At 49.1% G+C, this 22,315-nt stretch overlaps 1 protein-coding gene across 1 annotated transcript in view; it reads right to left on the reverse strand.

Moving 5' to 3' along the window:
- The window catches only part of Tead4 (TEA domain transcription factor 4), a 45,229-nt gene that overhangs the window by 19,105 nt on the left and 3,809 nt on the right, over window positions 1–22,315 (reverse strand). Inside the window, exons 2-6 of the mRNA XM_034512605.2 lie at window positions 6,541–6,605; window positions 6,167–6,229; window positions 2,618–2,746; window positions 1,468–1,511; window positions 985–1,040 (exon numbers count right to left, since the gene is read on the reverse strand). Of these exons, the coding sequence (XP_034368496.2) occupies window positions 985–1,040; window positions 1,468–1,511; window positions 2,618–2,746; window positions 6,167–6,229; window positions 6,541–6,605 (357 nt within the window). The remainder of the gene's footprint in view (window positions 1–984; window positions 1,041–1,467; window positions 1,512–2,617; window positions 2,747–6,166; window positions 6,230–6,540; window positions 6,606–22,315) is intronic.

Below are 22,315 nucleotides of genomic sequence, written 5' to 3' on the forward strand. Positions count from 1 at the left end.
GAGGAGCACTCTAGCCACAGCCCAGAGGCAGAGCAGGGAGCACAGTAAGCTGAGTCTCAGGAGTCCAGAAAATCTACTGCAGAGCTCAGAGATCACTACATAAGGAACCACAGGGCCTGGAAGCATCTTAAGGCTGGAAATAGCATAATCAGAGAGATGCTTTGAGAACCACAGGGAGCCAGTGAAGAGGTGACTGTAGTAATCCGGGCAAGAATTAGGTGGATCTGCATGCAGACTGCAAGAGCATGGACAGAGTGAAGAGAACAGAAAAGAGGACAGGGACATGAGGACTGGACCCAACTCAGAGATGCTCCATATGTGGGTGAAGGAAGCAGTGAGCGGGCACTGGGGGTGCCAGGAAAGCTTGAAGGGCCACCACCAGAATGTCACAGCTGGTCACTCTCCAAGGAAGGCTGAAATCCCTGGCTGGGACTGCAGTGTGGAAAGGGCTGAGGAACCCGCCTGAGAAGGTCAGCTGAAGCCTGGGGGAGGGCCCAAACCAGCAAGCTGCTTAGGTATCAATACCTGGCAGTACTCTTCAGACACCAGGGTCTCCTGTGCCAGGCAAAGGTGAGGCTTAGAATCCAGTGCCCCTCAGCTCCCAATTGAGAAGCGGTAGGTAGCACTCCGAGGGGAAGGCCTGAAGAGCCAGCAGCACATGTACCCTACAAGAGCGACTGGGCACACAAGCACTTCCTTCCAGTCCTGTGTCCCAGCCAGCCCTGAGCACAACGGGCACAGCGGCAAGGACAGCATTTGGTGTCACCCCAGAATACTATGTAGCACCCATGTGGTATGGCTGTACAGCATGCTGACTAGAGACACGAACCGTGGGATAGTCAGAAAGTTGCACTGTATGAGCTGAACACATGGCAGCATGGTGTCTAGCAGTGATAAGAGCAGGATCCGGGTGCTGGGGGCCTGGGACCTGAGGCAGGAGGCAGAGAGTATGACACATAAGGGGATCATGCACCACCCACCTACCTGGCAGAGGCAGCGGAGGCTGGACAGTGTAGGTATTTTGAGAGAAAGGTTTCACACTGCAGGAGAAAGAAGAGAGGAGGCATCAGGCTCTGGTCGCTTGGTCACTGGTGGCCTTAGGCCTTAGAAGGCATTGGTTTCTAGCACCCTCCCCTGCCAATTCCCCCAGGCTTTGTGTTTGAGTGATAGAAGCAATATATCTGTTGAGGCAGTCCACCTTACATCCTCTCTTGGGCCAACCTGATGCCTTTTTGGGTTTCAAGCTCTAGTTCCTCCCCCACCTTGTACAGATGAGCATGTCAGTAAATGGCACTCTGAGTGTGGACACTGCAGATTAAGCAAGTCTGACAGCAAAGCTATCCTGAACAGGCTAATTGCACACTGCAGTCCCCTTTCCCCATCTCCCCTAGCTAGGCTCTGTTTCCTAAGATTCTGAGTGCAAAATCAGTTCAGGGAGTGAGGGGTGAGAAAGCAAACCATACTCACTCATGGGATGTCCCAGGTTGGCCTGGCAAAGCTCCTTGCCAAAACTGTGGAGGCAAAAAGTATAGACTCAGCACAGTTGTGTTGTGCATGGGGCCAGAGCCCACCAGGAGTGTGGGAAGAACCTGTGAGGGACAGACCATGCAGGCCTCCGGGTGGAAAAGGCGGAAGAAAGGTAGCTCCATCAGCGGGAGGAAGACGAGCTGATGCCTCTCTGTTTAATGGCGTGATGCAGGCAGCAGCCACACCTAGGTGTGTTTTTCTCTATGCTGCATGGAGAAAGCCAGGCCTGCCGACCATGCACTTTCTCCCTCCCATCAGGAGTCACAAGGCTCTTTAGCATGTAAGGCCTCGAAGCATGTTTGGCTCTGAGGTCCTAGAGCCAAGAAGTCTACTCAGGGGCTCAGTGGCAGAGCGTGTGCTTAGCCTGCTTTCAAGGTATGCTCCCATCTCGAACGCACAAGAAAAGAATGATTTAATCCAAGTGACCACACTATCACTTTATGTCCCATCTATTTAATATCCCAACTAACAGCCTCTAAGACCCTCTTAGGAAATATAACGGAAAGACCTGTGGCATTCAAGACATACTTCCTTCCCAACTGTGAGGATAGTGCAAGTGGGGCATCTTAAAAAGCCATTCAGGCGGTATGACAAGCTTGGGAAGGAGGACGATTTCTGGAACATTCTAAAAGTGTGACAATGCGGACATGGCTCAGAGACTGGTTGTTCGGCTGACAAAGTTGAAATCTGAGCACAGATTCGTCCCTAGACTTCAGCTCTCCACATGGAACGGACACTCCAGGGATGCAGAGCAGGAGCAGAGACAAGGATGAATGGTGGGTATTGAGGACGCCATAGTGCTACGTCAAAGCTCTGGGATTCAGTTCCCATCTTTCTGCTTCCTCAACTATGAATTAAGCCAATTCTCATCAGGCAGCTCATGAGAGCAGCCTCTTGTTCTCTCTGCAGGCCTGCTGTGTCACTGTTAAGGAATAAACGGAGGGTCTACCACTGGCAATGCTATGCTGTTAGAATGGGCCCTGGAAGGGCTCAGAAGACAGGAATTGAGACTGGCCACTGTTCTGCTCTGTAGAAAAGAAAGGATGAAGAAAAGCTGTGTTGGCCTCTTGCTCTGGGCTGCCCCACTTACCCCTGAGATTGCTGGGTAGCCAGGGCCCCGGGCAAGAGCCATTTTACTGTGGTAGGCTGTGGCCGAGACGATCTGGGCGGACGACATGGCGGCCATACTCTGCAGGGCCTTGTTCTTAGCTGCCTGGTCCTGGGGAGACATGGGAAGGGAGGGCCTGAGCAGGGCCACCAACCAGGCACAGGGGAGGCATGGTCTGGTCTTCCGGGTCAGAAAAGCTGTCCAGGGCCAGCAGCCAGAGCTAGGGACCAGATTGGAGTTTGAAGTATTAATGTGTTGGTGCCTGAGCGGGTGGCTTGGCTTCATTGATCAGTCTCCTCATCTGCTGGGGACACATGAACCTGACTAGAGACTATATATGCCAGACTGCCTGCCTCATCTGCCACACTGCCTCCCGCCCTCTCCTCTCTGTCTGTTTCTAGTGCTGAGGACGGAACCCCAAACTTCAAGCACACTAAGCATGCGCTCTACCATCGAACCTGCGGCCCTAGTTTCCATCTATATCAAACTGGTGAACTAGTATCTCCTAGTGAATGAGAATTTGGTAGAACCAAGTCTGCCTTGGGACTGGCAGATACCTCTGTAGCTTAAAAAATCTGCAGGACAATCTCCCTCAGTTCCACACAGCAACTCCAAGACAGGATATAGACTAGCTCTGGGGGTCCCAGAGGTGTCACCGAGAAGCTACTCAGGAACAATCTGGAAATAGGTGTGGCCTGGAGCAGCATCCAGAGGATCTTGAGAAATGCTAGTACACTTTGACCCCTGGGAGGGTGGAGGATCAGGAGGATCTCTTATGAAGAACTGAGTCATGGACGAGGCAGGGATAGCCTTAAGAGAGTGGTCCCTGCTGGGCCTCAACTATTCCACTATGATCACAGGTTGATGGTTATTTAGAGCTTCCGGAGGTAATTAAGCAAAGTCGTGAAGGTGAGTCCACTTGATGGCATTAGTAGTTTACAAGGAGAGGATGAGTGACTGGTCCGGCCTTGCTCTCTGTGTGGTAACACCCTTCTCCAGGCTTAAACGCTGGAAGAAGGCCCCACAGATGGTGAAATAGATACTGCAGCCATGGTCTCAGGTCGTGAGCCACGTAAGCATCTATTCTTCGTTTTCATCAATTAATCATTTATTTTATGTGTGTGAGTGTTTTGCCTGCCTGTGTATATGTGCAGTGTGCGCATGGCTGGTGCCTGCAGAAGCCAGAAGGTATCAGACCCGCTGGAACTAGAGTTACAGGTGATTGTGAGCTACTATGTAGGTGCTGGAAACTGAACCCAGGTCCCCTGCAAAAGCAACAAGCGCTCTCAATCACTGCCCAAGTCTCCAGTGCCATCATCTATAAGCCTTTCCCTCCTTTTCTCTTTGTGCTAGAGTTTGAACCTAGGACTTGAACATGCGGCAGCCACTCAACCCTGCAGTAGCTATATCCATGGCCCCTACCCATTTCTTCCTTGATACTGAGGCTTTCATTCAGGGTCTTCCACCATAGAAGCACTCAATACTCTACTGCCAGCCCCTTCTTGTTTAAAACTTTCAGATAGGGTCTCACGAGAGTGCCCATGCTGATCTTGAACTTGGATCCTCCTGTGTCAGCCTCCCAAGTAACTGAGATGATACGCCTATATTAGCTGTTCTCAAATGCCTGGGCTTGCAAGATCTTTCTGCTTCAGCCTCCTGATAAGACTATAGGCATATACAATCATATTCAGATTTATGCTTCTCAGACTACCCAGTCTGAGAAAAAAAAATTTTTATTGTCTCAGAAAAAGGACTGACACATTGTGAGCTGGCACAGAGAAGGCAATGCCAGCCAAGGGGACAATGGAAATGTGTTAGGATGTAGCAGCAGCCAGCGCTCACTATAGAGCACATGGAAGCCACACTATGTGCTTACTCGTTCCCCACTATGTGCTTGCTTGTGAAAGCAGAGAGTGGGTGAGGTCTGTTGCTGGCATCCTCAGCCACTGTCTTCTGTGGATAAACTTGAGTCTTGTTCTTAAAGGCCATCTCTGATAACTGATACCATGTACTTCTGGGAGAGAAAAAAACATTCTAGGCCAGCCCTCCCAGGCTTCTCCCTGAGGTGAATTTGAAAGACCATATCCTAAGGGCTGCTGAGATTTACAACTGAACCCCAAGTCCAGAGAGCTCCATCTGTTCCATGCCGGCAACATGTGTCCCTTCCTGTATCCTTAATCTAAACAAATGACAGGGCTCAGAAAACCACATCCTCAGTGCATGAGGCAAGAGGCAGAAGGAAGTGGAAAGAACATCGTAAGGATGACATCAATGGCCAGACAGCAGAGCCAGGAGTTATGCATCTTCCAGTTGAGGGGGGCATTGCCAATCACTGTGCCACATCATCCTGACTTTTTGAGGATACTGAACGGTGCTCATGAAGGATACAGGACAGGGCCATGAGACAAAGATGGGGTAGAACCAAGCCCAGGGATTTCCACGTACCCTACTGTCCACCTCAGATCTTAATAACGGTGGTCTCAAGAGCCTTGAAAGTAGGACAAGTCCCCAGGCCAGTCTCTGGGGAAGATGCAGATACATGACAATGTAGGCATTTTAAAGAGGTTTCTGGCTCCTCTTGATGCCTGACTAAGGGCCAATGATGGCTGCCTTTGACTCGAGTTATAAACAGACACAAGAGTCCTTGAAGCGAGGATGCATGGTAGAGAGGTCCCAAGGAACTGAACATCCCCCTAGACACTCTAAACATAATGCAGTTATTCTGTCCACTGCTGTCACCGGGGCTCCCACTGTGTCAGAGGCAGACCAGAGAGGGGACATGGAGAACAAGCAGGGCTGTAGGGCTGGAAGTGTTCCAGGGAGGGATCCACAGCTGCAGGCAGGCCAGCTGTCCTGGGGACAAAGAATGAAGGTGCTGAGCCACAGCTATGGGGTGTGTCGGATAGGTGGGCTGAGGACAGGAACGGAAGTGTGAGGCGGGCGAGTGGCTTCTTAGGGGGCAGAGAGGTCTGTGGTTCCACTGACCGAATCTGGACCCGGGTCAGATAAGAGGTGATGGGATAAGAGGTGGTTATGGAGCATGCCTTTAATCCCAGCAGTCAGGAGACAGAGACAAGTGAATCTCTGTGAGTTCAAGGCCAGCCTAGTCTATAGAGTGAGTTCCAAGAAAGCTAAGAATACACAGAGAAACCGTTGGTGGGGGAGGTTCTCCCTGATAGAAGGATCACCCCCTCTTAGTGCTCACCCAAAGAGCATAGGTCCAGGGTCCTGGAGGACTGTCTTTCCTGGAGGACCCATCAGCAAATGACCTTATACCAAGGGCCATCTGGGAGCAGATGGAACTGCCCATCCCCGAGAACACAAGGGGACAAAAACACTGAGTCTGGACCCTTCCACACTAAATCCCTGGTAGGGCCCATCAGGAGACTGCCATCCATACACATGGCTCTACACAGATGCCACAGGCTAGACCCCAACTGTCCTTAACAGCAAGAAGAAGCACATAGGCTCAACACAGTGGAAGCCCCTGAATCCACAGGGCTAACTTTCTCTGCTGACAGTTTTCTTTACCTTGAGCTTGGCCTGGATCTCCCGGGCTTTTCGACGGGCAAGCACCTGGATGTGGCTGGAGACCTGTTGCAGAAATAGAGAGTTCGTGTCTCCACCTCCCAGACAGCTTATGTGTCCCCAACCCTCAGCCCTCCATGGCTCTCTGCCTACACTTGTGAATGTACTAGTTGGGGGGGGGGGCGCGCGGGGGCGCGGGAGTCACTCTGCCTGCCCAGTTCACCTTGAGTCTGGCAGTACCTCACAAGGGGGAAATGATTTGCTTTTTTCTCCTAGTATCCCAGAAAGGGAGTTTGACTCTAGTAAACAGAAGAATCAGGGAACCCAGAGAAGTGGGTGCCTCTCCAATTCCCTTGGGGAGACCTCTCCAGACTCACCTGCTTCCTTGTGCGCGTCTTCCCTGTCCGGAGCTTGATGTAGCGTGCAATCAGCTCATTCCGACCTGCAGAAACACCACAACCTCTCAGTGGGGGGAGCTTGAGTGTGGGCTCCTTCCTCTGCCCACCTTGGGTGGGGACTTAGAATAAGGACTGTGTAAGTTTCCCCTTTTTTCCTCCTTGGAACACAGGGATATCCCAGGAGTGAGAGAAGACTACATCATCACCAGACAGAATGGTGACAATAGTGGAATCAGGACACGTGGGCCACTGCCACTCAGCCCAAACTCCTCAGTCCACAGCGGCTGCTTCAACACCTTGGTCCCTCCCAGGGCTTTCTGTGTGGGAAATACCTGGCCCTGGCCTATGAGACTCTCATAGCTTCTGCTGTGTCTGGAAATGAGGAGGACCTTACAGACAGTTTGTGGCTACCAGGGAAATGGAAAGCATGATCCTGGGACTCTAATAGTTGCCAGGAAGGAGGCCCGCCTCTTCATCCAGAAAAGGCAGCAAGGAGAAATAGCTCAGTGATAGAAGATTTGTATAACAGGCAAAAAGCCTCTATTCTCGATCTAGTCTCAAAGCCAAAACCAAAACCCAGGCAACTCCTGCAGTCTAAGGCCCTGGCTCAGGCCAGACAGGGGTCTTCACTCAATGCTCAAAGAGCCACCACCTGGAGGCCATACTGTGTCCCCAGAGCCAGCCACATCCTCTAGTACTAGAAATAAGATAAAGGGGGTGTATTGGGTTTTAAATTATTATTACTATTATTAGTTTCGAGGCAGGGTCTCATACGGCCTAGGCCAACTCTGAACTCCTTATGTAGCTGAGAATAAACTTTGAGCTCCTGATCCTCTTGCTTCCGTATCCCAAGTGCTATATTAATAGGCACGTGCCACCGTGCCAGGTTCTGATACAGTGCTGGAAATCGAACCTAGCATTGTGCATGCTCGGTAAGCACTCTGTTACCCACCCTACATCCTCAGCCCCTTTTCATAGCTGATTTTGCTGTATGTGTGCATCTGTTTGCTTTTTGAGGAAAAGGTATTGCTATCTAGCCCTGGTTGGCTCAGACCATGTGCCCATCCTTGATCTTCCTCCCTATGACCAATAAACAGAACTCAGTATCTAGGTGGGGGCCGGGGGGGGGGTTGTTACATATCCAACATGGAGCAGATGTGTTTGAGAATGAAGGGTGAGTTCAGGTTTGGGGAGCAGGTAGGCCTCAGTGAGATGCCAACCTCTGTGTGAACATCAGGGCTGAGGTAGGGGAAGCCATCATCTCTTTGTTCTACATCTAGGCCCAGGGGGCATAGCAGAGGCCTGCCCTGTCAGCTGAGGCTACAGTGGCCATGTGAAGAAGCTGCTATTACAGGGGCAGGTGAGGCGAGCCCCGGGCTGTAACTAGAGAGCTTGGCCAGAGCCAGGCTGGCCTCCAAGATGACCTTTCCCCACGGCCAAATCCAAATTAAGAGTCTTCAACTGCCAGAAAGACCTGCTGGCCCGAGAGCGCTGGCTTGTCTGTGTCTGAGGGAGGAAGGAGGAAGGAGGCTCCTCAGGTGCTGTGTGAGCCAGTCTGCACCTAAAACTGAGTGTTGAAAGATGTCTTCTCCAAAGCCCCGGAGGGAAACATACACCATAGGTGCTGCTGCTGGCAGTGCAATGAATGTCTAGCAGTTCTACTCCATGTCTAACTAGAGGTAATTGTGCTGCAAATATATGAAATCTGAAGCCTGAGCCATCAGTGGTTGGGTATGGAGAAGAGACCACAACATTAGAGTTTAGGGAGCTGGGCTTGAACTTACAGTTCTACAAAGGAGCTTTGGGACCACAGCAAGCCCGTGGATCTCCACTCAGCCTTCTAATCTAGCTCAATCTAGTTCTCCTAAAGTCTTTCTTCTATATTTGATCTCACAGATTTTTAATGACTTAGGATGCTAAGCTTAATGCTGGCTCAGTGAGAACTCTGGCCAGGCATGGTGGTCCATACCTAGTATTGAAGCACTTAGGAGCCCAAGGGAGGAAAACCCGCCTCTAGTTTGAGTCCAAGTTCTTTTATTTTTTATTTTAAAAACAGGATGAGAAGCCTGCAGCTCAGTCAGTCTCTTCCTTGGAAAGGAGAATACACTCTTAGCCTAAAGAAGCTATCAGAATTCAGAGACAAAGGCCAGGGATAGGATAGAATGACAGAGAAGAGGTTTCTGAGAGCCACAGGCCAATCCAGGCTGGAGACACGGCGGGGAGTCTGAGTATTGGTGGCAGGAGGGAGGATAGCTGGATCGAAAAGGAAGACAGGAGACTTAGGCAGGGTAACTATTGCCGTGATAAAACACCATGGCCAAAGCAACTTGGGGAGGAAAAGACTTATTTGGCTTGCACTTCCACATCATAGTTCATCATTAAAGGAAGTCAAGACAGGAACTTAAGCAGAGCAGGCACCTGGAGGCAGGAGCTGAGGCAGAGGCCATGGAGGAGTGCTACATTCTGGCTTGCTCACATGGCTTGCTTAGCTCACTTACAGAACCCAGGACCACCAGCCCAGCAGTGGCCTTGCCCACAATGGGCTGCGTCTCACTTCAATTACTAATTAATAAAATGCCCTCCAGGCTTGCCTACAGTCCATCTTAACAAGACATTTTCTCAACTGAGGCTCCTTCCTCACTGATGACTAGCTTGTGACACGTTGACATAAAACTAGCCAACCCAGCAAGGCTACATAATGAGACTGTGTTTCAAAACAAACAAGTTAACATCTCCAGTGTTTGGCACCAGATGAATGGAACCAATGCATGGATGAAGGAATGACTGAGTCTGTCACTGTTCCACTTTCAAAATGTTCCCAAAATTAAATCTCTCCTCCCACCTCAGCTCTGTGGTCCAAGCTACCATGCTCTGGCCTTTGAGGCAAGTGGAACCAACTATGCAACCAGACAGAACTGGCAAGGTCGAAGCAGACTCGAAAACCCAGGTAAATCTCATAACTGAGAAAAGTAAGTATTAGAATCAGCTCCGGGCCAGACTACCTTTCCTGGAACATATGACCATGACACTCTGCTAAGAGGACGGTGACAACTGGTCACGTCAGAGTTCTCTATGATGCTAATGAGGTATCTAGACAGGTGTGAGCATTTAGCCAATGAGCTTCTCTTCCTGGGCATCCAGCCCCTCTGTACATTAGGCACTCACTCGGAACTAAGCCAGATTCCACCCGCATCACATCTCTGGCTCAGCATGGGCCTGCAGACCGCCATTCTCAACTCCTCAAAGTTGCCGACAGTGTGTGGGTGCACAGGAGACTGAGAACCACAGCATCTGTCCCAGTTCCCACTGTTTATCACCCGGAGAAACACAGGCTGGGACCCCCTATCGTAGACTGTGTTCTCTTTCCCTGAGCAACATTTCCGCAGTGCTCTGGTTTCCAGCGGTAAGGCAGATGTGCAGCCTGTCGACCCTGTGTTTCACCTTCCCTGAGTGACATGTCGGCGGCCCAGCATCCCAGTAGCAAGGCAGAAATGAAGACCAACATCTGGAATCCAAGGTGGGACCTATCTAGATAACCTCATTAGCTTGGAGAACTCTCACAGACCGACACTGGCCTGGGTTATTAACGGCCTCCAGCTGGCTCCCTGCTTCAGGCTGTTTTCTGCCCGGCACCTGGCATGTCTACTAAAATCCAAAAGGTGCTGACCTGGCTTCCCATCTTCCTCAGATGAAGAGTCCAAGGTCTGCCAGATGAGATAGCAGTGTCGGAGGAGCTACTTGGGAGGCTGAGAGGCAGGAGGAAATTGTTTCTGCCAGGGGCTGGACCCCAGCTTAAGCAATACAAGAGACATACTTTCTTGAGGGGGTGGGGGAAGGGTAAAGAAAGCTGGGGACAGCAGTAGAGCTCATACGTAGTGTACACAAGGAACCTGCAAAACACACATACACACACCTTCAAGTCCCTCCAATGACCTAGAAGCACCCAAAGGATTTGTCCACCCTCATAACCAGCTCAGTTACTTCTCTGGATGTCATCTATCTGCCACTCCGAGCTACTTCCTGGAATGTTCTGGGTCCTCTCGCCCAATAGGATTTGTGCTTGCTGCCCTCCCATCAGGGAACCTCACCTTCATGTTCCTGGCAGTGTCTGGAATGGCTTTGTGGCCTGGGTGGAGATGGGAGTCATGGTCTTGTGACATCTTCCCTGACCGTGATATGAGAGCAAGGATCTCTGTCCCCACCAGCACATCTCAGCTTCGCTTACTGTCATCCTCAGTGTCCGCCAAGCGCCATGTAATCTACCGATATTCTGAGCACTGTCTCTCCTCCCAGAAGTGCACCCTGAGAATGGGGTGTTTATTATTTGTCCCTACCAGATACCCAGAAAACTCCCTGGAGGGTTGGGGTGTAAAGTACTTGACGATCATACAGAAAGTCCAGAGTTCAGTCTCCAGCCTCAGCACTGCATAACCCAGGTGTGGTGGTACGTGCCTATAGTTCTAACACTTTGGAGACAGAGGCCATAGGCTCAATCAGAAATTCAAGGTTACCAGGATCTCCAGATGGCCAAGCAGGTAAAGCATTTGCCCTGCAGCCTACAATCAGAGTGTGATCACTGGAACCCTTGTCAAGGTGGAAGGAGAGAACTAGCTCTGTACTTGCTCTCTGACTTCCACATACATGTTACAGTGTGTACACACACATCAACCAACCAAACAACCAACCAACCAACCAAACATAGTGTATACACACACATCAAACTACCTACCAACCAGCAAGCCGATCAAAGAGAGTAAACAAAAGTGGCTCAGCAGATAAAGGTTCTAGCTGTGAAGACTGAAGACCTGAGTTCGATTCCCAGGACCCACCTGGTGGGAGGAAGGTTGTCCTTTGACCTCAGTATGCACACAATGGCAATATCCACACCTACCCATGAACATCCACACTAATAAATAAGTGTACTTTAAGTTAAAAGAAAAATAAATTAGGAGCTGGAGACATGGTTCTGTGGTTAAAGGCACTAACTGCTTAACAAAGGAACAGAGTTCAAATACCAGCACCCACATGGCCACCTGTAATTTCAATTCCAGGGGATCTGGCACCCTTACGCAGACATACATGGAGGCAGAACACCAATGCAAATAAAATATTTTTAATTAATTAATTAATTAATTAAATCTTTTTTTACACTGAAGTTCAAACTTCCTTTGAAAAGAGGTTCAAAGTCACCTTCATGTGCACAGCCAGGCCAGTCTGAACTATGAGGAATTAAGTTTAAGGATGTGGTAGGCGAACATGCAAACAGGGAATCCTGTAGTGTCAGCTCCTAAACTCAGAGTAAGCACATCTCTCCCTACAACAGTCATGTCACTCTACCTACTTGTTATATAACAAAACAAGCTGGGAAAAAACTCTCAGAACACCCATCAACAGATCTAGGAGAGATGACTGCCCAGGACACTTGCTTGTGACACTGAGCCAGGCCCAAAGCGGATACTCAGCAGTGCCTCTTACAGAACAGGCCACAGTACAAGCTGCCCAACCTTCTCCAAGCCTGAGGAACACTCAGTACAGAAAACCGCTGCTGCCGCCTCAGCCTCCCAAGTGCTGGTATGACAAACATGTTGCCTCCCAAGTTCCTTTAAAAAAGGCAGGTGTGTAATTACGTCACTCAAGAGAGAGAGGAGGAGGATCAGTTTGAGTTTAAAGACCAGACTAGACTACATAATAAATTTGCTATAAAGCAAGACCCTAACCAGGCAATGGTGGTGTACCCTTTAATCCCAGCACTCGGGGGTTAGAGGTAAGCAGATCTCTGTAAGTTCAAGTTTGCCCTGGTCTACAGAGCTCATCTTGAAAAGAGGAAAGGGGGGAAGAGGAGGAAGAGGAGGAGGAAGACAAGGAAGAGGAAGATGAAGAAGAGGATGAGGAAGATGAAGAGGAGGAAAAAGAGGAGGAGGAAGAGGAGGGTGATGAAGAAGAGGTGGGGAGGATGAAGAGGAGGGGGAGGAAGAGGAGGGGAAGGAAGAGGGAGAGGAAGAAGAGAAGGAGGAAGAGGAGGAAAGAAAAGAAGAAAAACAAGCAACAAACAAGACCCTAATTCAAAAATCTAAAAAAAGAAAAAAACTCTCAGCAATTTTGAGGTATATCATCGTTGTAAAATGGGTCTGGAATGGCCCCTCCTACCCAATGGCATCTTCACATTTCCTGGTCGTCCAACTTCTCCTTTCTCTCATGTGAGCTGCCTTTTAAATTCCATGGCTAAGGGTTGCTCGCAGTGTCCAGTCCTCTCTGTTCGCTCTTTTGGCTCGGCATGCTGTCCACATCTTTGCATTCTTCTGTCTCACGGTTGCTCACCTTTGGCTATCACTCCATTCCACCCTCCTGGCAGAAGTGTGTGCTCTGGTGTGGAAGTGGAATTTCTGAGGGTGTTTGGAGCCAAGAGGAACACACAGTTTCCTTCCTGCCACATGGGAAAGCTCACTGCAGCCATACACTGCCTGCAGTGTGTTATCCAGTTCAAACTAATATACATGGAGGAAGCTTTAGCTATTTCTTCCCTTAGACTCCTGCAGTGCTATTGGTAGTCACTGATACGGCCATATCAGTGTAAGTATTTACACATGTACAGATGTGGAAGTCACAGCTGTACTTGCACCCCTGCATTATATCCTCACACAGCTCCGTGCAGCTGGTGCTGTCACCGCCATGCCACAGATGGGGAGGTTTAGTAAGTCAGTCAAGATGATAGCCCACCAGTGGCCTGAGAGTCAAATTTACATAGACTAGCCTCAGACTGACTCTCTCTCTCTCTCTCTCTCTCTCTCTCTCTCTTTCTCCCCACCCCCTCTCTTCCTTGTTTGTTCCATTTTAAAGAGTTATTTATTTATAGATTTATTTAGGGATAGAGAGATGGCCAGGCAGGTGAAGGCACTTGCCACCAAGCCTGACAACCTGAGTTCAAGCCTCAGGACCCACATATTAGGAGAGAATTGACACTGGCCAAGGACAAGAAGTAGGCTTCAGGCAGGAATCTAACATTAGGCTAGAACAAAGAAGTAATTTCAGGTAGGAATCTAAATCTTAGGCGAGAACAGAGAAGTAATCTCAGGCAGAAACCTAAATATTAGGCTAGAACAAAGGAGTAATTTCAGACAGCAATCTAAATTTTAGGCTAGAACAAGGAAGTAGGCTCCGATACTTTGGTCATCTTGATAAGCCCTTAGAAACAGTGGTCACAGGAGTGTTCACGGAACTGGATTTAATGCCTTGCTTTTTCTTGACTATTTGTGTTTATTGTATTGCTTGTTCCTTGACTATTTGCATCTATTATATTGCTAGACCCTTAATACATGCATGTAATCAAAATAGTATAAAAGCATAAAGGAGGAGGGGGGGTTCTAGGGAGGGGAAATGGGGAAAGGGGATGACATCTGTATTGTAAATAAATAAAACATCCAATAAAAAAAAGAAAAAAAAAAAAAAAAAAAAAAAAAAAAAAGGAGAGAATTGACTCCCAAAAGCTGTTCCCTAGCTTCCACTCCTGGACTACAGCACATGTATTCACACATGTACTCAAATAATACATGTCTGAGATTTGTTTGTGTGTGTGTCTCAAATATGCAGAATGCATGCAGAGGCCAAAAGAGGGTGTCTGGTGTCCTCCTGTCTCTCTCTACCTGTTCTTTTGAGGCAGGGTCTCTCCCTGAACCCAGGGCTCATGTTTTCTTGGCTATGCTGGAAGCCAGGGAGCCCAAAAGAGCCTTCTGTCTCTGCCCATCGCCTCAGAGCCAGGCATATGTGGAATCTGGTGTGCTAAAATCCAAACTCTGCTCCTCGTGATTGTGGAGTAAATGCTCTTAACTGCTGATCCCTGATGATGGCCTTTGTCCTGGGTTTTTTTTAATGTGTGTTTTGTTTATTTTGAGACAGGATTCTGCTATACCGTGTGGGAGGCCTTTTATTATGTATGTAGCCTACATAAACAGGCTAGTCTTCAACTCACAGAGATCCACCTACCTCTGCCTTCTGAGTGGTAGGATTAAAGATCTGTACCACCACGCCCACAAGGAGGCCATTTCGTAACAAACACATGGTATAACTTTGACTGAATATGGTCATGCCTCTTAGCAGCAGGTGCTCGCCCTGACTAATCCAAAGGAAAAAAAAAAATGAAGCCCAGGATGGAGAAATGCTTCCTTCAGTCATGGCCACATGGCATGTAAGTGGCCCAGGCACTGTGAATATTGCTTTCTAGGATGGTGACTATTCATCACAATGGTTACAACAAAGGCGGGTTTTTCTTGTGGAAGCCTCTTCCCAAGTGGCAGTAGATTTCCTTGACAAGGATCCATGCTGTTCCCCAACTTTTGGTGGGTCATCTTGATCTCCTGAGTGTCAGCACAAATAAGACCTCCATCCCCCAAGACCTAAGGATGTACCATAGTCTTAATTAACCCTTGGAGACAGTGGTACCTTGAGCTCAGGAAAACATTTCATGGATGAAGAAGTGTAGGGAACAGGCAGGAATGTGGTCCTGAAGAGAGAGCCGCCAAAGCGTGTCAAGCTAGTAAACGAAGCCTTGGCAAGAAGAAACCTGCAGGAACTCCAGGAGTGGTGGGGCACACCTACAACCTCAGCACTGAGGCAGGAGGATTTTTAGTTGGAAGCCTGCCTGAACTACAGAGTGAGTTCAAGGCTAGCCTCAGCTATGTAGTGGTATGTCTCAAAAATACCTCCCACTGAATGAGAGAAAAGATGGGAAGGAGGAGGGGACAGGCAGAAAGCCCAGATAATTCAGAGAGAGAGAAGAAGACACATGTCGACATCCCAGCCCTGCCACCAGCTGTATAACTGTAGGCCTCTACCCCTCACCAGTTGAGCTCACAAGCCAAGGAAGCAGGAAGCCACCCTGGCCTTTGGGGGAGATCCTAAGCAGCTGAACATTGCAATGTGGCAGGTGGTCTTGGCCCACCCTAGAGAGAACCTGGGAGGGACTGGGAAGGACATCCCCACCACCCACCAGACAGATGGTAGACCCATCTGTCAGAGAACAAGTGTCCAACAGCTAACACACACAGCTCAGATGTATGGCCCACCATGGGAAGGATTGCTCAAAGAGAAGGGCATGCTTCAGCCTGGCCAAGGACTGAGGGTGGGGAATCTCTGATGAGGAATCACCTCGGTCATCTCATGACCTCTTTGCTTCCCACAAAGCCACCAGCCAGCCTGGGCCTGGTCTTCGACATAACTCCACTAGACTTGCTATCTCACCTGCAAAATCCTGACTGGAACAGTGACTTCTGCATCTCACTTATGGAAGGAGAGCAGTGTCTACGCCCTACGCCATATCAGCTTCCCCGCTACGCCATAAAAACAGCATCAAGGAAGTAAAAGACAGGCTGCTTAGCTGGAGGTCAGGACAGTTGGCCATCTTCCTCAGAATGTCAGGCCTTGCTCTAACTAATGCTGTTGTTTACAAGGCCCTGTTATGAGAGAGAGAGAGAGAGAGAGAGAGAGAGAGAGAGAGAGAGAACACCCCTTCTCTGTACTCTTGTGAGCTGGGGCCCAGGAAGGAGAAGCTATGCTCTCTAACCTGGATAGCAGGAGAGCTCTGTCTAAGATCCACTGACACACTGACACACTGAGGGGAGGAGCTTGTTTGTGGTGAAGTGACCACGGCAATGGGACTTAACTGAGCCAGTACCACCATCATCCCTGAACAGGCTCTAAGACTTCTGGTGAAATTGCTGTTGGCTGCCTGCCCCCCAAGAGCTCGCTCCGAGCATATGAGTGTGCCCGTTCCCACCTCCACTCCCCAGGTGATGGTTTGGGCCTTCACATTCCTTGGTTGAGCTCAGTGCCACAGTTCGCACTAAACATGGAGGCTCCTTGAGAGAAGACTTGTGCTCTCAGGTCTACATCTTCTCTGCATTGCACCTCTCATAACTGTGAGGGAGGGGGTGCTCATCATCCCAGTCACCTCAGAGACAGTGTCTTGCTCCCGCAAGCATGTGAAAGGGGTATTCAGCATCACTAAACATCACTGTCACATGACATACTACTCAAACCTACTCGGATGGCTACAAATAGAAAAGGGAAAATAGCAAGGTTGGCAAGCATGTGGAAGAACTGGAACGTTCTGCTTCATTGGAGTGAGGATGGAAAAGGCGTTGCGATTGTCAGCTTGATCTAGAATCGCTGGGAGAGGTAGCATTAGGCAAACCCGTGAGGGGTTACTTAGGTTAGGCTCAAAAGAAGGCAGCTCCATTCCTGGAGCTGGATAATGAGAGGGGGAGAGCTAAACACAGAATTCACATCTCCTGGAGCCTCTGAGAGAGTGGGTAAGGGAAGTGCTGCCTACACTGACACCCGAGGCTCACACAGTAGAGGAAGAGAACCAGCAACCTGCTGGAGCTACAGGCTGTCCTCCGATCTCCATGTGAGCGCCATGACATGAGCACCTTCCCTTACACATGTATGACCCCTCACCCCCAAACTCCAGCCACACACACCTACACACACACACACATACACACACACATACATGCATGAGCTACCACCCTACCCCCAAACTGAAGCCCCATACATACACTCATGAGCCCCCACCCCATTCCCAACCCACACACACACACTCCCACCCTACCCTCAAACCCTTTAATCCTAGCACTCCAGAGGCAGAGGCAGAGGCAGACAGATCTCTGAGTTAGAGACCAGCTTCACCTAGAGTGAGATCCAGGACAACCAAGTATACACAGAAAAACCCAGTCTAGAAAACAAAACAACAACAACAACAACAAGGGGGTGGGGGTAGGGAATAAAAATCAACAAACATCATTCTCTGGCCCAGAGAGATGACTTGTTCTTCCAGAGAATGAAAGTGCAATCCCCAGCATCCAAACACTTACTCAGGACCACCTAGAACTGGAGTCCCAGGAGACCCAATCCCCTCTTCCAGCCTCCACAGGCACCAGGCATGCCCATAATACACAGGAAAACACCCATATAAATAAAATAAATTTAATGTCTCTTATTTGAAAATTCACCTTTGTCTACCTATTGGTTGTGAACATGGTATCACCAGTTCCCTCAAGTTCCTGCTGTCATGACCATGGACTGTCACTCTGAACTTTCAGCCCAAGTAAACTCTCTCTTGCTAATGTGCTTCTGTACATTTTATTATTTTATCACAGCCAACAGGAAAAGAAGGAAAGTAACAGCAAACATTGTTGTTTGGTTGTTTGTTTTGATAAAAAGTCCTCATTATGTAGCCTTGGCTATCCCAGAAATCCATATGTAGATTAGGCTGATGTCAAACTCACAGGGAGCCTCCGCCTCTTGAGTGCTGGGACTAAAGGTGTGTGCCACCACACCCAGTTAAACATTGTTTTTGATGTTAAACATAAAATCAGCATAGGAGCCAACAGTTCCTTCCCCTCCTGGATTCCCACAGGAATTACAGAGAAGGGCTCGGACATTGACACACTAATGTTCATTACAGTGTCAAAACAGCAAAGGACATAGACAACACAAAAGTCCATTTGCTGATGACGGGCTAGCAAGCCAGACGTGTGGGCCTGTGCTGTCGCTCACTGGTAGGTCATATATTTCCTGTAGGCAAAGCCCTGGCTTCTACCTTCCATATAAATACAAAACCTTCACAAACATTGAAGTAAACTTTGCATGATTCTACTTTTCTGAAGCACCTAAAACAGGCCAATCCACAGACACAGAATGAAAGAAAGATGCTGTTATCATAGATGGAGGCCCAAAAGAACAAGAAGTTATTGTTGATGGGTACAATTTCTATTTGAGGGTGATGGAACATTATAGAAAGGGATAGTGGGGGTAGCTGCACAACAATGTGAATGTATCAAGCTGGGGTTGGAGCTCCTGCTAGAGGGTTTGCCTAGCATACACAAGACTCTGGGTTGCATCCTCAGCACCATAAATAAATAAATAAATAAATAAATAAATAAATAACTTGGGGGCAGGTGAGACAAATGCCTGCTTTCAGCCTGAGTTTGATCCCCAGGACCCACATGATAAAGAGAAAACCCACCCCCAGAAGCTATCCTTTGACCTTCACCCACACACATACACAAAACAAAGCAATGAAGTGTAACTTAACATAATAAATAATGTGTGTGCACATCCACATGCAGAGAATGTCAGATGTCCTGCTCTGTCACCTCCCCTGAGACAGGGCCTCTCAATGAACATGGAGATAGGCTGGCAAGCTCCAGTGAGCCTCCTGTCTCTGCCCACCAGGCTATTCGGGCCATGTCTGGCCTTTTACATAGATGCTTGGAATTTGAATCCAGGTCCTTGTGCTTGTATAGAAAGCACTCTTACCCACTGAGCCAACCCCCAAAATAATGACTTTAAAAATCATAAAATAAAAAGAAAGACTGTGAATATATTTCACGCCACTGAACACTGTCGATACAAACAACTTAATATCCATATCCTACTGTGAAATAAAGGAACTCAAAATGCCTTCCTCAGAGGTAGTCATACATATCATATCCTACAGAGAAGAAAAGCAATGTTAGGCAAGCTTAAGTCTTGCTCTAGATTACACCTGCCATCAAAGGCAGCCTGAGTAGAAGAGACTTAGGCCTCCACAGACCTCTAGAAGCAGGAGAGAAATGATGACCTTCGAGGACAGTGTAAGAGCTGGAAACACAAAGCACAAAGAAGCAAAGACCTGGCTAGTTTTTTGTCAACCTGACACAACGAGGGTCACCTGGGAAAATGGAGCTGCAACTGAAAAAGAAATGCTTCGTCAGACTGGCCTGTGCTGGGGGGCAACGCCACTACCCATGGCTGTATAAAAAGGCAGGATGCGCCAGCTGCAGAGGCAGGGGGATCTCTGTGAGTTTGAGGCCAGCCTGGTCTACATAGTGAGTTCTAGGACAGTCAGAGTTACAAAATAAGACCTATCTCACCACCACCCCTTCACAAAATAATAAAAAAAAACAAAACAAACCAAAAAAAAAAAAAAAAAAAAAAAAAAGAAAAAAAAAGAAAAGAAAAGAAAAGAAAGAGAAAGAAAGGAAAAGAAAAGAAAATCAGGCTGAGAAAACCATGAGGAACAAGGCAGTAGGTAGCATTCTTCCATGGCCTCTGCTTCAGTTCCTGCCTTCAAGTTCCTTCTGCCTTGAATTTCTGCTGTGGCTTCCCTTGAAAGTGGACTGTGACCTGTAAGTCAAATAAACCCTTTCCTAAGTTGTTTTACCTCAGCACTGGAAAGTCACACTAGGACACCTAGGAGCGATGCCACGGCCAGGCTAGCCAAAGGAAGTCAGAACCAGTAAGAAACAATATGGGAGAGGTGGGGCAGGCAGAGTAGGAGACTCAGGCCAGGCTCTCACTTCCTTGCTCCAATCCCACAGTAAAGAAAAAAAAAAAAAAAAATCTCAAGACTCCAGCCTTAGGCTGCCAAAGTCTAGCCTGCAAAGGGAGCTTTTAACAGTATGTTGTTCATTTCTAAACCTTTCCTGATAACGTTTTGTCTGGATGCTATACATGGCTCTCAGCCACCAAGTCAAGTCCTACCCATGAGCTGGTGCTAGACTCTGGCTCCTTTGCCTAGAGCGCGTTTGTCACCCCAGCCCCCAACAGATCAGGCTCCTCTTCCTTCCAGAAAGATCCAAGACAGCCCAGCCCTCTAGTTTCCTGGCCCCACCCTACGTGCCTGTCTGGATGGTTCCCTTACAAAAGGTATTTCTCCTGTCTCTCACATTAGCCATGGAGCCTCGAAGAACAAAAGTTCCCCAACCCTAGGTTCAAGGAGAGGTGATGCTTCATAAGACCAGCCTAATGGTGAGCCAGGGACACAACAGTGAAACCAAAAGACAGAGGGAACGAAAACAAAAACAGGGGCAGAAAGACTCAGCCATACAACAGCTGCCCTCCAGGAACACGAAGCCCGGGACCAGGAAGAACAGATGCAAAAGATTAAGGAGCCAGCCTCAGGGAAGAGGAGGAGGAAGAAGGCATCCCTCAATGCAGCTGCTAAGGAGAGGAAGAGGGGAAAGGGCAGATGCAGGCAAGAGTGAATGAAGAAGTACCTCTTTCCTCCCTGCCTCCGTTTCTGGGGACCTGTGGCCAGGCTAGCCCACGGAGTCGGAACAAGAAGGATACTCAGTATCAAGGATACTGAGGGCAAAAGTGAATCGAGCCATGAGCAGGAGGTTAGCACCCCAGGCATGGGAGCTTGTCCTGGAGAGATGAGAAGCGTTCAGGGTGGGGACCAAAGCCAACAAGCATGGGTGCCTCGGCTCAGAAATAACAGGTGCTAAGCTGTCCTGCGGCTCTGCATGTCATCCGCATGGCTGCCTGGCTCTGGTGTACCCCAGCCTGAGCTGGGAACAGGCCTAATCCCTGTAGTCAAAACACCAAGGCCACGGCCCCAAGTCTAGGATCTGCTGTCAGCTGACTGTGGCCCCACTGGCTGGACCACTTGGGAAATGATGTCTGCCTGCAGGAAGTGTAAAGACAGGGCTCTTGGGGGTGCTGGCAGCTGAAGCTGACTATAGGGGTGAGGACAGGGCACAACAGGTCCCTCAGGGAAGATGAGAGGCCCAGAGGAGCACAGCCAGGGCCAGAGGAGGTCTGAGTCAGCCTCCCTGTGGGCCTGCCCCCCACACACACTGCTGTGAGTTCAGAGCTATCTATACTTCCCAGCTGTGCTGGCCGCCCCCAAGCTGGTAAAAAGAGACCAGTATAAGCCAGTGTCTGGCTTACCGCAAGACCTCCCTTCATGCAGGCCAAGTGATTCATCAGATAGCTCAGGACGCTCTTGTCCCCCTGCCCAGAGACTGACCCACCTGACCCAAGGCCAGGCCGAGGTACGGCCAGGAAGGACAGTTAAGGAGTTCAGGGGGTGGGGGGAGGGTAGTGGTGGAGGAGAATGGAGGCTGCTAGCCATGCTCTGCCACTATCTGAGAGACTTTAACGTCTACATGTAAAGTAGGGGGAAGAAATAGCTACCCACAATCACTAAATAAACCTAAGCAGCAGCCCAAGTATCCACTGATGGATGTCTAATACAGACATACAACGGAAGGAAATTCTGACACACGCTACAACGTGAACACGACATCGAGTGAAGTATAAGAAGAGGAGGAGGAGGAAGAGGAAGACTATCCCACTGTGGGACTGGAATGGTTGGATCCACCGAGAAAGAAAAGCAGCAGTTGCCTGAGGAGCTGGGCATTAACCCCATCCCCCAGGAGGCAAAGGCTGAGTGAGCTCAAGGCTAGCCTGGTCTACACAATGGTTTCCAAGCCAACCAGGATGACATGTGAGACCCTGTCAGAAAGAGAAAGAGAGAGGGAGGGAGGGAGGGAGGGAGGAAGGGAAGAAGGAACTGCTGTTTAAGGGGTACCAAGTTCTACTTTGGGGTCACAACCTTTCTGCAGGGGAAGGGTGCAGTGGCTATAACAAGAGTGTGAGTCACAGAATGTCACAAAATCTAAAGCAGGTAGCCAAAGGTCCTGGGCCACAGAGCCAACCAAATACATTCTTAGTGTGTTTTTATTCATTTTTGCTTAATCACCTTGAAAAAAAAAAAGATGTGTGTGTCTGTGTGTTTGAGAGAGAGAGAAAGGGAGAGGATGAGGGAAGGAGGGAAAGGGGAAGGGGGAGAGGGAGGGGGAGGAAGGGAGAGAGAGAGAGACCCCATGTATACATAAGCATGGGGTCAGGGGACAATGCATGCATACTTGGTGTGTGTGCAGTAGACATCAGAGAACGACTTTGGGGAGTTGGTGCTGCCTTCCGCCTT

The sequence above is a fragment of the Arvicanthis niloticus genome, chromosome 9 (genome assembly GCF_011762505.2).
Source record: "Arvicanthis niloticus isolate mArvNil1 chromosome 9, mArvNil1.pat.X, whole genome shotgun sequence".
Lineage (NCBI taxonomy): Eukaryota > Metazoa > Chordata > Mammalia > Rodentia > Muridae > Arvicanthis > Arvicanthis niloticus.